General features: G+C 40.6%; 1 protein-coding gene across 2 annotated transcripts in view; it reads right to left on the reverse strand.

Annotated features, from left to right (window-relative positions):
- IL1RAP (interleukin 1 receptor accessory protein) overlaps positions 1–13,000 on the reverse strand; it is a 185,054-nt gene that overhangs the window by 39,438 nt on the left and 132,616 nt on the right. For both annotated transcript variants that reach the window (XM_066602080.1, XM_066602084.1), the window contains exons 4-5: positions 8,704–8,893; positions 825–990 (exon numbers count right to left, since the gene is read on the reverse strand). In XM_066602080.1, coding sequence (XP_066458177.1) covers positions 825–990; positions 8,704–8,893 — 356 coding nt within the window. The remainder of the gene's footprint in view (positions 1–824; positions 991–8,703; positions 8,894–13,000) is intronic.

A 13,000-nucleotide genomic window follows, 5' to 3' on the forward strand; every position in this document is an offset into this window, starting at 1 on the left:
CAGAGCGTGAAGCCTTTTCTATTTTTTACTTCTTCGGCTTGGCCGTAAGCCCCTGGTCACTAGAGGGCCCAAAACCATCTCTCCAGAACCCTGGAACAGAGGACGAAGAGTTATACCAATATGCAAACTTGAACACTACATATCGGAGGGATCCCTACCTAGGAGTCCCACCGCGTACCTGGTGAGTGGATTTCAATTTAACATCTAAACAATACTACAGGGTGCTGGTATATGTCTACCCATTTTTCTTTGTCGTTTTAATGATGACTAACTTTTAGTGATAGAACCATACTTGCCTATCGCACTTTTTGCATCTGCAATATTCAAAGGCACTGAACATTCACTGCCTCTATCCATACAATTGCAGTTAGAAGCTCTTCTAGGTGAATTTCTTTGTTTGGTAAAATCAATATAATTTAAACAATTTATCAGAATAAATTAAGATGTAGAATACAAACATATTTGAGAACCAATTTACTAAGCAAACATTTCAAATTTAGATATCATCTCTGCTACCGTGTTTCCCCGAAAATAAGACAGTGTCTTATATTAATTTTTGTTCAAAAAGGTTTAACTTTTTTTTACATGTATAGCTGCCTGGACACTATTTAAATTGACTTTTTAAATTAACTGTTAGCAGGGCTTAATTTTGGAGTAGGGATTATATTTCAAGCATCCTCAAAAAGCCTGAAAAATCATTTTGCATCCTCAAAAATTCTGAAAAATCATGCTATGTCTTATTTTCAGGGAAACAGGATAGATCTATGTGGCCAATGGCAATAAATAAATAGTACCCATACTTTCACCTAAAAGGGTTTGCTTACCTATTGTTTTGACATAAAAGGTCCTAGTTAGATTATATGCTCTTGCATTTTCCTCATATGACACAATACATGTATAGTTGCCTTCATACCGCTGTAATACATTAGAAAATTGCAAGCTGAGTCCTTGGGGATGCCGATCAACAAACTGGTCCACTAATAAGCAATTCTGGAAACAAAGCAACAACAACAAAAGAAAACCAATAAAGTACACCATTCAAAAACTAGATACTTACTATATACAAGATTAGGACTATACCAAATCTGTAGCACAATTGATATGCGAAAGTCCGGCTATTGAAAAGCATAACAAAGACTAACAGAGCATATACTCCACTTTCCAAAAAGGATGTATGTGATACAGTGGAAGATGAAATTGCTATTTTACAGACAGCAGACTTAATAGTTAAACCAAATGTAATTTCGCTTAGATTCAGACATAAGATTAAATGTGAACGAACTAAAACAAGTTAACAATTGGATATGATTCCCACAAGAAAGTGTGACCTATGTGTAACATTTCTAAGATCGTAGGAGTAATAAGCAGAATTAATCATGCAGGACACAGAAAATTATAATTTTATTGGGTACTGGAAAAGTTTCCACTGGGAGATCTGCTTCATTTCCTCGACCTCTACATTTTTGATTGGTGATTTCAGTCTCCTTTTTTCCAGAGAGTACATGGTACACACGTTCCTCAGCCAATGCACACTATAATATATTATGTTATACATATAATAATTAGAGATGAGCAAGCGTACTCGGAAAAGCACTACTCGCTCGAGTAATTTGCTTTATCCGAGTATTGCTGTGCTCGTCCCTGAAGATTCGGGTGCCGGCACGGAGCGGGGAGCTGCAGGGGAGAGCGGGGAGGAACGGAGGGGAGATCTTTCTCTCCCTCTCTCCCGCCCGCTCTCCCCTGCTCCCCGCTGCGACTCACCTGTCAGCCGCAGCGGCACCCGAATCTTCAGGGACGAGCACAGCGATACTCGGATAAAGCAAATTACTCGAGCGAGTAGTGCTTTTCCGAGTACGCTCGCTCATCTCTAATAATAATACATATAATACACTTTACACTTAACTTACTTCGATCAATGCTATACTAAACCCTCTGGCAAAATGAATGCATTCTTCAAATGAATGCTGGTCTTCTAAGAAACTTCACAAAGGGTCATTAAAGGATAATGTAGACTATGCACTGAGGATTGGGTTTTTGCGAAAATTCCCAGTTACCCTTAATGCTAAAAGCTTAAACATTCCTTTATACTGTATAAAACAAGCAACTTCAAAAATCCTTCTTATACTTTAAAGGGGTTTTCCAGGTCTAAACCTTTAGTAATCTATCGTCATCAATACTTGATTGGCAGGGGTCCGATCATTCAAGTGAATGGGAACTGTACCTGCAGTACCACTTTGGACTACTGCAAAGCTATGTGTCTTTACAGCTCACAACATGTCTGTGCAGCTCCAGTAAACAGCAGGAATCCCAGGCGGTGGTCCCCTGTCTATCAAGTATTAATGGCTTATCCTGAGAATAAAGGCCCTTTTACACACAACAATTATCACCCAAGATGGCTTCTGAGCGATAATCGGTGTGTAAATGTGTGCCCATCATACACTTTTCGTCCATCGCTGAGTTCAGCTCAGCTTAAAATCCATTGGGGCTGATAAGAAGGACCGCACACTGAGTTCTCCGCGGGCAGCACTGATAACATTCTTTCAGCTGCTGTCCCGCTGGCTGGAGAACAAAAGCAATGTATTTAGAGAACAGACCATCCGCTGTTTTCTAAATACATGCAAATGAAGTCAGTTAGCTACTAATGGGCTGATTAGCTAATTAGCAGCTAATGCAAAATGATCGCTCACAACTGTCAGTTGCTGCTGAATTTTGAGCGATCATCTGTGTGTGTAAATGGAAGTCATCAGGAGTTCAGATCACAATAACCCCTTTAAATGTTATTTCTCAAAAGGAATTAAAAGAGACAAAAATAGGCCAATGAGCCGTGTCAGCGTGTATTTATAAGGACAGTGGCTTTCCCTCGGTGATCCTGGCTGCTGGACCCCAAATAAGATTGATCTTATGATCACCACATCATAAACATTTTTTTGGTAGAATGCTGCTTTAATTCCAGAATTCTACAGGATCACAATACCTACTAATTTCAGGTATAAACTGTGTGGGGTAATTACATGTGAGGGGCTGGAAAATTTAGCAAACTCTCCTTAACAACTTGGCTGGAATTTTCATGCACACAGGATGGAATAGGCTCCACGACACACTAAGTTGCGGTAAATTCCGTACTAAAATCTACAAGCTACCTACAGATTTCGATGCGGATTTGAAAATGGCTTAAAAATGCTTGCAATTCTGCATCAAAATCCAGTTAGTTTCCCTGAGGCCGCCTGTCCACCGGCGATGATCCATGGGCTCTGCAAGGCTTTCCATAGGGTTGCTATGGAAAGTGCAACGCCGGTGTCCACAAGCAGAGAATCATAGCGATTCTCAGCCCGCGTGATTTAAATTGCGGCATGCTGCGATTGCCGCGAATCTCTGCAGTGAGCCTATCTATCTATGAGATAGGCTCATCTCGGAGACCTGTCAGCTCTCCCCCTCCTCCCCTGCGGCGGAATATCACTAGCGATATTCCTTCTCGGCCATGGACAGGGGGCCTTAGAGAAATAAAATTGGCTTTTGGCTCATGGGGGGATTTTGACTTCCTTTGGGTCAGCCTTCAGAGGATGGACTTGTGTCTTTTAGTCTTACAGACTATATTACTATGTAATAAATCCACTTGATTGCAGCACATTATTATTGAGCTGACAAAAGGAATCTGTAAGTAACCTCATCTAAGATTCTTCATTTTTGCCAATAACTTAAGAAAGATTCAGGGGAAAGTTTGTAATTCCTCTACAGTAATACTGAAAAAAGTGAATAAGGAGTAGACAAGTCAGCTGATTAATCTATTCCCATTGATACATATCCATACTTAAGCACAAGGATGAGCCTACTGTGGTGGATATTTATCCCTCTAGCCCTTCTTCTCTTCCCACTTCACATCAGTTATATTCCTCTCAGATGTAACTTACCCTTTCTAATTCTCGTTCTCCTCTCAGCCCCCCAATTGGGTTTATAAATGCACATTTCGCTAGCAAAGTGTTTAATAATCCAACATAGAAGACTACCATTACTGAATAAATAGACTTTGTAGATCAGACGGAACGCAGGGAAGACACGGACAATGGGATATTAAGCTTCATGATAAGCTGCGATTTCATTTAGAACAACAAAAATATGTCATGCGGTTTAATCTTCTTAGGTATTGTGATATTTGTCTTGGCTGTGTGGAAAGATCAGGTTTATAAATATCTAATGGTGTGAACAAAGAGATGCTGTTACAAACCGTATAGGATATTGACTAGAACATTAGGTCAAAATAGCAGCGTGAAGTCAAGGCACAGCATCCTTCTATCGCCCGCATAATTATTTACAATTACATTAACCAGTAACGTGCCATGCAGGAACAGTTTAAAGAAGAAATATCGGCTACAAATTCTTTAAGGGTGTCAGTAGAACCACAACGTGGTGCAGGCAAAGGAAGCCAAAACACTGGTAGTAGTAGGACTAACAGTTTCATTTGATTCTACAGTCAACCCTTTTTTTCTGTTATTTGGCAACAACACTTATGCCAAACATGATACGAGTCTTCTTTCAACAATGTGCTATGGATCAGTTTATTTTACTCAATACAATGTTAAAGTATATAACTGGGTTATGGCATAAATAACAGATTGGTAACTCTGGCCTCTGTGACCCTCATCCCTAGAATGAAGTTGCAGTGGTACTAGGAAAGCACCATACCCTTTTAACTTATGTCAGTTCTGCTTTTCCTGGGTGCCCACGGTAGCTAAAACAATCAATCAATTAAGAAAAAAAAAAAATTACACTTTCCTTCTCAGGAGGCGTTAGGGGGATTTTACAGTTACGCTGGGGATTCCGCTTTCCTGCTCAGTTCGAGGAGCAGGAAAGGGGAATTCCCTCGACCAAATGGTTCCATCTCTGGATGGAAATGAACAGTGCCGGGCATCGATTATAATGGGCTATGCCCACTTTCTACCCAGCTGCCTGGTTTTAGGACGGAAGAAAAAGCTCGGCATTCTTTTTCCCGGCAATTGCAGAGGGATCTGTGAAGGAACTTCCAGTCTGAAGTTCTGACGCAGATATGGAAACCACTTCTACACAACAGGAAAAAACATAGGGCTAAAAAACAATGTAAATAGTCTGAAACTGTAACAGATATTGCTGAGCCACTTAGAATTGTCTTAATTTGCCTTAACACTGTAGTTTCTACAGCTGGGGAGAATGAACCCTTTATTTTCCTTTTGAACATTTTTACAACTTTTGTATCTATATCTGCATAGGCTCTCAATCAACCAACAGTGAAAGCGATTTAACACTTGAGATAGATATCGTTCTCTTCCCCATTCATCTATAAAGTTACAAAATTCAGCATGTTTCGTATTACCAGAGAGCAGGGAATTGTGTGAGGTCAGCTAGCAATAATACACAGCTAACGTGTGACCTTCTAGGTCTGCTAAATTGTCGGGATTCAAAATTTCCAGTTTGAATGTGAATAGTGCTTTTACTCAACTTGCCCAGCTCCAGCGAAAACTTCCAGTGTGGTGTGGTTGAGACTCCAGTCGGTGACCACACTGATGGCCATGTCCAGTTGTTAGTCAACAAGATGCCTCCTTCACTTCAATATCCTGTTTTCCATCCAAGTTCACCTCTCCTCAGATGAAGGTATAGAGCTGATCAAAGATGACGTCAGCATTGGCAGCTTATTTAAGGAGGACTCGGGAACAGCCGCCATGCAAAGCATAGCACCTAAATCTGCAGTTGTGCTATAGAAGTCGGACTCTTGATTAGGGATGCCACCTTTCTCAAAAAAAAAAATACAGGCCAAGGTAAAAAGGGGAAGGTGGAGTGTCTTAACGCTGAGGGCTCAATCACAACTGTGCAAGGTGTTTTTCGGCTTTCTTGTTCTGTTTGCGGGAAAATGCCAACCTAGCTGAACGGGACCATCATATGATGGAACCGAACAGCATCAAATGGACTTCATTAACTAAAATGGGGTCCATTCGGTTTTGACAGATTTGACAGAACGAAATAGCATTGCATGTATGCAGCACAACTTTGTACTGTTTTTTTTTTAAGCGGAAATCAGCGATGGAAGTTCCAAACGGAACCTCTGATGCTGACGTGAACGAGCCCCGAGTCTGATTTACCACCAATGGTTTGTTCATATTTGTAGTTCTGTGGCACTTAAAAACAACAAACAAATATTTTTAAGCTGAAATGCAGTTAAAAAGGCACTGGCAGAGGCACCACCTATTTGGTGCAGGGGTCTCTCACTCCCACATATTACGAGCACAAAATCAATCAGTCTGACTGCCCCTGCGCTAATCTTTCCGCACTTCATGAGAGTAAGCCCCTGAGCTGCCGGATCCATAAGGCTGCCTGGATGAAGACACTGAGGAGAGAAGAGTGAGGAAATGATCTCGGTTTGCTTACTCCAACATTTCCATTCCTAACTCCCACCACAAAGTAGAAGAACGGGAGGAGTTTAGAGGCCACCTTCCCCTGCTGTGCTTTGCCTTGAAAGCATCACTGCTCAGGCGGCTCTCACTGTCTGGCCGCCTACAACAGATGCTGGCAGCTACTTTCAATGAATCACTGTACTCTAATGAGGCCAGCACAAATTAAACACCAGCAGTAGCCTTCCAGTACTGGAAGGGCAGTCATCAAGGTCGGTTATTTACCAGCAAGGTGGCAGTCCTACTCCTGATTCTTACCCTATTCCTGTGTTTCCACACCTCGTATTGACTCCTGCCCAGTATCGGCACTACCGGTCTGCTTTATACAGCAGCTTGTTGTAGCCGAACTGCAACACTTATTACTGACTTTGTTACAGGTGGGAAAATACCTCAGACTCAGCACCCAAGTCTGGCCAGCACCAAACAGACTGCAGCTTATAGAATCCACTGCTCTAGTAAGAATCGTAAATAGTGGACAACACAGATAAGCATGCTATCTACAAAGTTGCCCAGCGTTTTATATAGACCTACCATAGTAACATAGTACGTAAAGCCAAAAAAGGCATATATCTATCCAGTACAGCCTATTACTCCCTAATGTTAATCTAGAGGAAGGTAAAAAAAAAACAAAACAATGAATGAGGTAGAAGCCAATTCTCCCCATTTAACCCCTTGAGTGGCACGCCCGGAAATTTTCCGGGACGAGCTCCACTGCTCATAGTGACATAGCCCGAAAGATTTCCGGGCTATGTATCACTATGGGAGCTGCAGAACATAATGCCACAAGATGTGACAATGTGCTCTGCCTGCACAGTCCCACAAAGAACAAAGCAAGGGCTTTGAAAAACCAGCAGAAGATATTGCCGATATGCCGGCAATCTCCTGCTTTGTTTACAGGTTGCCATAGAGACCATCGGCTTGTCAGAAGCAAGCCGATGGTCTCTGTGGCAGGGAGAGCTTGGTGCTTGGCTGTCAGAGGACAGCTAGGTACCTGCTCTTACAGCAGAGATCAGAGAAAACCTCCGATCTCTGCTGTGTTAACCCTTTACATGCTGCAGTCTATTTGACTGCAGCATGTAAAGGGCTGTCACTGCAGGATGTAAAGGGCTGTCACCATCAGACCCCCGGAATGTGATCAGGGGTCCTGATGGGTCCCTGTGGAAGTCCCCTAAAGGGACAAAAAAAAAATGAAAAAAAAAAAAAAAGTAAAAAGATTATTAAATTTTTTTTATAAAAACACTTGTCTCCCTTTACTTTGTAAAAATCAAAAATACAATCACACATGTGGTATCCATGCGTCATAATGACCCAGAGAAGGAAGTTAATACATTATTTAACCCCTTAATGACATGGCCCCTATTTTTCTTTTTTCCCCATTTCTTTTTTTCCTCCCTCCTGCTTAAAAAATCACAACTTGTCCCGCAAAAAACAAGCCCTTATATGGCCATGTCAATGGAAAAATGAAAAAGTTATGGCTCTTGAGACGCAACTGCAAAATTAGTTGAAATTCAATGATTTGACCATTTTAAAAAACCTGCCCTGGTGGGCACGACAGGGTGGTAGGAAACCCGCCACTCAAGGGGTTAAGGGGAGAACCAAAACAGTTGCCGCACGCGCCCTGTAATCCAAAACCATACATATTATATATTAAAACGTCTGAAACAAAATGAGGAACCCGTTCCCATACTTTATATTAGCGTAAGTATATTAATTTAAAAACATAAAATAACTAGAAATGTTTAAAAAATAATTTTTTAGCTTTTTACCCCCAATAAAACTAAAAAAACGGGGAAAAAAAAGTCAGTGAAAAAGATATAAAAAAAAACACCTATATGTCACGGGAAAAAAAACGCAGCAAAAATAATTTTGATAGCTAAAGGAAAAAAAATAGTGCAGTAAAACCACTACATGGGTAAAATCCCTAAAAGTGTCTGGTTCTTAAGGGGTTAAAAAGCATGTGATGGCTGTTATGCATACAGCGCATAGCAATGAATATGGATTGTGTGCATACTGCAAGCTAGTGTGTGACAGATAATATGAGATGCAGTGGCCTGTGGGACTTCCAGCACCATATCAGTATCTGGAGTTTTTGATGTATTTCCGACGCTGAAAATTCGTCATTATCAAATTTAAATATATATTACAAAGATACTTATTAAGAAGGACAAACACATATAATTTGGAACAAATCACATGCTGGATAGGAATAAAGCACACTGCATGAATAATAAACATGCTGGAGAAAATGATTAGGAGCAACACAATACAGAACAGTAACCGTCCTTACCCTGTACCAATTCACAGTCGGAGTTACATCTGCTGGATAATATCCCTTGGTGTCTGGACAAGTCAATGTTGCGGTATCTCCTAACTGAAACGTGACTACTTCTGGTGTTTTGTCGTTGCTAACACATGAATTTGGGTCTTTTTTCAGCACTTCTAATGGAAAAGCAATTTTCAGGCAAAAAGTTGTATTCCTAGGAGGCAAAAAATATCCACCATATTAGAGTTAAGATGGTTCTAGACCCGCATACAGCTCTTTCCACTTAAAAACGGGAACATTGGAACATCGTTTAATAAAGTTTATAGGCTACAGTATAAAAGCAATTCTTTTCTCGAAGGTACCTTGAAGATTAAAAACGGAATATCAAATCAATAAAAAGCCGTACAAGCTTATCAAATAGCAATAACAATTCCCTTTATTGCATTTTCTGAAAAGTTTGTAATCTTGAAACTATGTCAAAGCCTACATTATACCTCACTCAAGGGAATGAGAACAGCAAAATGGTCTTAGGAAGGTGTGTGTGAAGTACGGCTCCCTACTGAAATCTGTAGAGGGAAAATAGGCAGTCAACATTCATGGTTATGGCAGTACAGCGTAGGATGATGCTGAAACACAAACGCCCAAGAAACCCAGATTCTGCACATTCCAGATGTAAAATATGTGCAGAACTTAACAAAATCTTAATTACTAAGATCTGGCTTGCTTCAACATAACATGTGCCAAAGTCAGTCCCTGGGTTCCATTCAGTGTTTATCTGTGAGCTGTACATAACCCATATAATTGATGTCTAGTTTACCAACTGTCGGCTCAGTAACAATTAACTCCCAGGAATCCCACAGCAGCCTAAGCGGTTGACTCACAATCGTGCTGAACAGTGTTGATGAAGTATTCAGTGACCTGACAGAGATGTACATTTTTATTATTTTCCGTGCTTGATGGATGCTTATTTGTGGTGAAATGTTGCACTTGTCTAACCAGGAAAACATTGTTTTGTCTAATGAGCATTACTAACAAATGGCGCTGCTCGATAAACATGAAGCTTGTATAGGCCCTTGCAGATACAGTTTTCAATACCCGACACGAAATGTAGAAAACTTTGGTCCAAATTTATTAAGACGGCCATGTCGTACATCTATCTACTGCACGGGAGTAAGATGGGCTCATGAGAGTGTAAGCCCGGTAAAAATTCCACAAGACGACAAAAATTTTCAATTTTTTTCTATGCCAGAACACTGGCACAAGTGCCTTGATACTATTTTTTTTGCAATAGGAAGGCCCTAAAAAAAAAAAAATCGGTCTTCTATTATATAACGATGTGTCTACCCTGTACTTTTGTTGAACTTTCTTCATTTATACCGTTTATCATCATACCAAATCAATACAGCTTTGCACCAACCACTAAAAAAGTATACGTTTTTAACATGCGAATCTATGGTCAATGGATGGCATGTGTTTATTCTTACATGAAGCATGTTGGGATATCTCAGGTTGAAAGAGAAATTAACAGAGTTGTCAGAGTTGTTTTTTTTATCTGGTTCCCCATGCAACAATATAACAGGCAGCACATAATCACCTCTCCCAGCTTCCTGCTGTGTCCACCACCACCACTTTGGATCTTCCCTGTGACATCAGGCTTCCATGCTGCAGCAGCATGTTTATGGGATGTCCTATTATGGATCACTGAGCTCTATTATTGACTGCAGCAGCCTGTAATGTCCTGTACACAGGCTGACTGTGGAATGCAGGCAATTATCAGGGATGGAGGACTGAGCAGTGGAACAGAAGAGGAGTTTATGCCCATTTGTTTTGTTGTATTGGGAACTAGTTTATGGGAAAAAAAACAAATTGGACAACCCGTTTAAGGAAAGACATCTGTATAAGGCTAATTTTGGCATGAGTATATGAAAGAATAACATCTAAAAGTATACATAAAAGTTATAATGCATAAAATTGCATGAGAAGTGTGAACTGGGCCTAAGGGTGTTCAATTTTGCGGTGGTTTACGAACTACCGTTTTCCGAACATTTCAGCACTTCTGTATCCCATCATCACACGTATATCTCAATAGGCAATGATGTAAGTGTAAATGGATGGAGAGTTTGAGAAAAGTCTATAAAAGGGAACTCATTTCCAGACTCTTATTTTTCCGTTGGCAGGGCCGGCCACCTGGTAGTGGCCTAGATTTCATTTCTTATTGTTAGTGTCTATGGCAAATATGCAATCGTTTTAAATATATTAAAGATGTTGCCTCAGCGTAAACAATGATCTCCTATTGATCGGCCACATAATAGTCAGACCAAGCTGCTCAGGTTAGAGGAGCTGACAGGAGACAAAGTGGCTTAGCGCTTCCCTCACCGCCGTGGCTTTCTTCTACTGATCGGTTCTAGCTATTTGCCATCATTGTTTGTGCTGAGACAACCTCTTTAAAGCTCGACAGGCTCGTTTAGAAGCAATAGTCACCTTGCTGTCACAGTACACACTGCCATGGAAACAATACAAGAGAGCTGAAATCTTGCGGGAAAGTTCAAAGGGGAGACGGAGCTGCCGGTAGTGTATCTTAAGAGACCCGCTCTTCTGTGCTAAATGAAGCGGTTTATACCTGATAGGTTGATGTACGGCAAAAATAGTATGTTAGCCCGGAAAATCTATGGAATGTTAAATATTCCTGTATTAAAATAACCAAATATTATAGAGGCCATACCTTTATTGGCTAACCAGGAAAATGGTATTTAGAAGCTTGCAGAGCTCAGAGGCTCCTTCTTCAGACTGGCTAAGGGAAAAAGTGCAGCATCTGTGCCTTCCTAAGTCATCACCTCTTCCCCTTCCTTATACTCAATTATTATTTCTAGGACTCTGGTTTATCTTGATGTAACAATATTTAAATACTGTGCTTTCTCTCAGTGCTTCTTTTATTATTCCCGCATGAAGGAGGAGCTTCTGATTCTGAAAGCTTATGAATATCATTTTTCTGCCTAGCCAATAAAGGCATCACCTCTTCAATACTTTTGTCTTTTTTATGTCAAGCACTATTAAGTGCAAATGTTCTAAAAAGAACACATTTTTGCGATGTGCAAAGATCTCATGTCCTCTTTAAGGCCCCATGTCCACGGATTCCGCATGGGGGATTCCGCAAGGAATCTGCCCATGCCTGCGGCCTGCGTACCTGTCCATGTCTTGAAGTTCTGTACTGTGGATATGTGGTATAGATTTTTTTTGTAACTCTTGCTTTTCCCACGGAATCCGTGGCCTGTCGGCAATGTCCACAGAAGCCGTCCGTGCAGGAACCGAAGTAAAATGGAGCATGCTCCGATTTTACATTCCGTGAGCGGGAACAGCAATTGGTTTCCGCTCGTGTGCACGAAAAATCATTTTTCCGTAGCATGTTATGGAGGCTTATTTGCGGTGGACATGAGGCCTAAGACTATAGGGAATCCAGCAGTTGCCCCTACACTACAAGTGTCACTGACTGCTTCCTTTTTCTTGCCTACTGATTTGGTCTTACTAGTGCTGTAGGCCCGCTGCACACGATCTTTTGCACTAATGATAGTCTATATTCACTAGTAAGACTTGGCCTATATTGAGAATTGCTGGTGATTTTTTAACACCACTTTTTTTAGAGTAATTTTTATAGTTTTTTTTTAGAGATTTTAGAGTAATTTTAAAAGCAGTAACAAGTTTTTTGTCTCCATGGAGGAATATAAAATGGCTTCAAACTCTCTGGTTCATGTTTTCTCAGCTCTTTGGAAAAAAGTCTCAGCATAGCTCTATCCTAATGGCCTGTTCATATGTTGTTATTGCACCAATCCAGAGGTGCTCTTGAGCTTCTATCCAAAATTCCAAAATCAATAAACTATCCAAAATTCCAAAAACAAAAAACTATCTTTGTAAGTAATGAAATCTACTCTAATGGGATTAATAGGTCTTAATCTTGAACTATGCATTAATTTCTGGCATTTTGTGCAAGACAGAACAACAGGGTGCTCTATACATTGTAATAGGCAGACAGCAGTCAATCAGAGGCTGGAGGGTGGGGTAAGTGGGGCTAACCTGCAGGTCATGAACATGGAGGACTACTTCCTGTGTGCCGCTACTGCCAAAATGTAAGTTTCTGACAAACAGCTTCACAGATACAGAATAAAACAGACATATTGCTATAATCAGTGTGTCTGTCATTACCTAATTCTGAGCTCAGAGACGGCAGCATGCAGGAATTTACAGATTCTCTTTAAGATGTGTAATAAATGTAGTCCCGTAAAAGTAAATACTATTTAAAGGCCCTTTATGTGAAGGATCAACCTCT

This window comes from Eleutherodactylus coqui, chromosome 1 (assembly GCF_035609145.1).
Source record: "Eleutherodactylus coqui strain aEleCoq1 chromosome 1, aEleCoq1.hap1, whole genome shotgun sequence".
Lineage (NCBI taxonomy): Eukaryota > Metazoa > Chordata > Amphibia > Anura > Eleutherodactylidae > Eleutherodactylus > Eleutherodactylus coqui.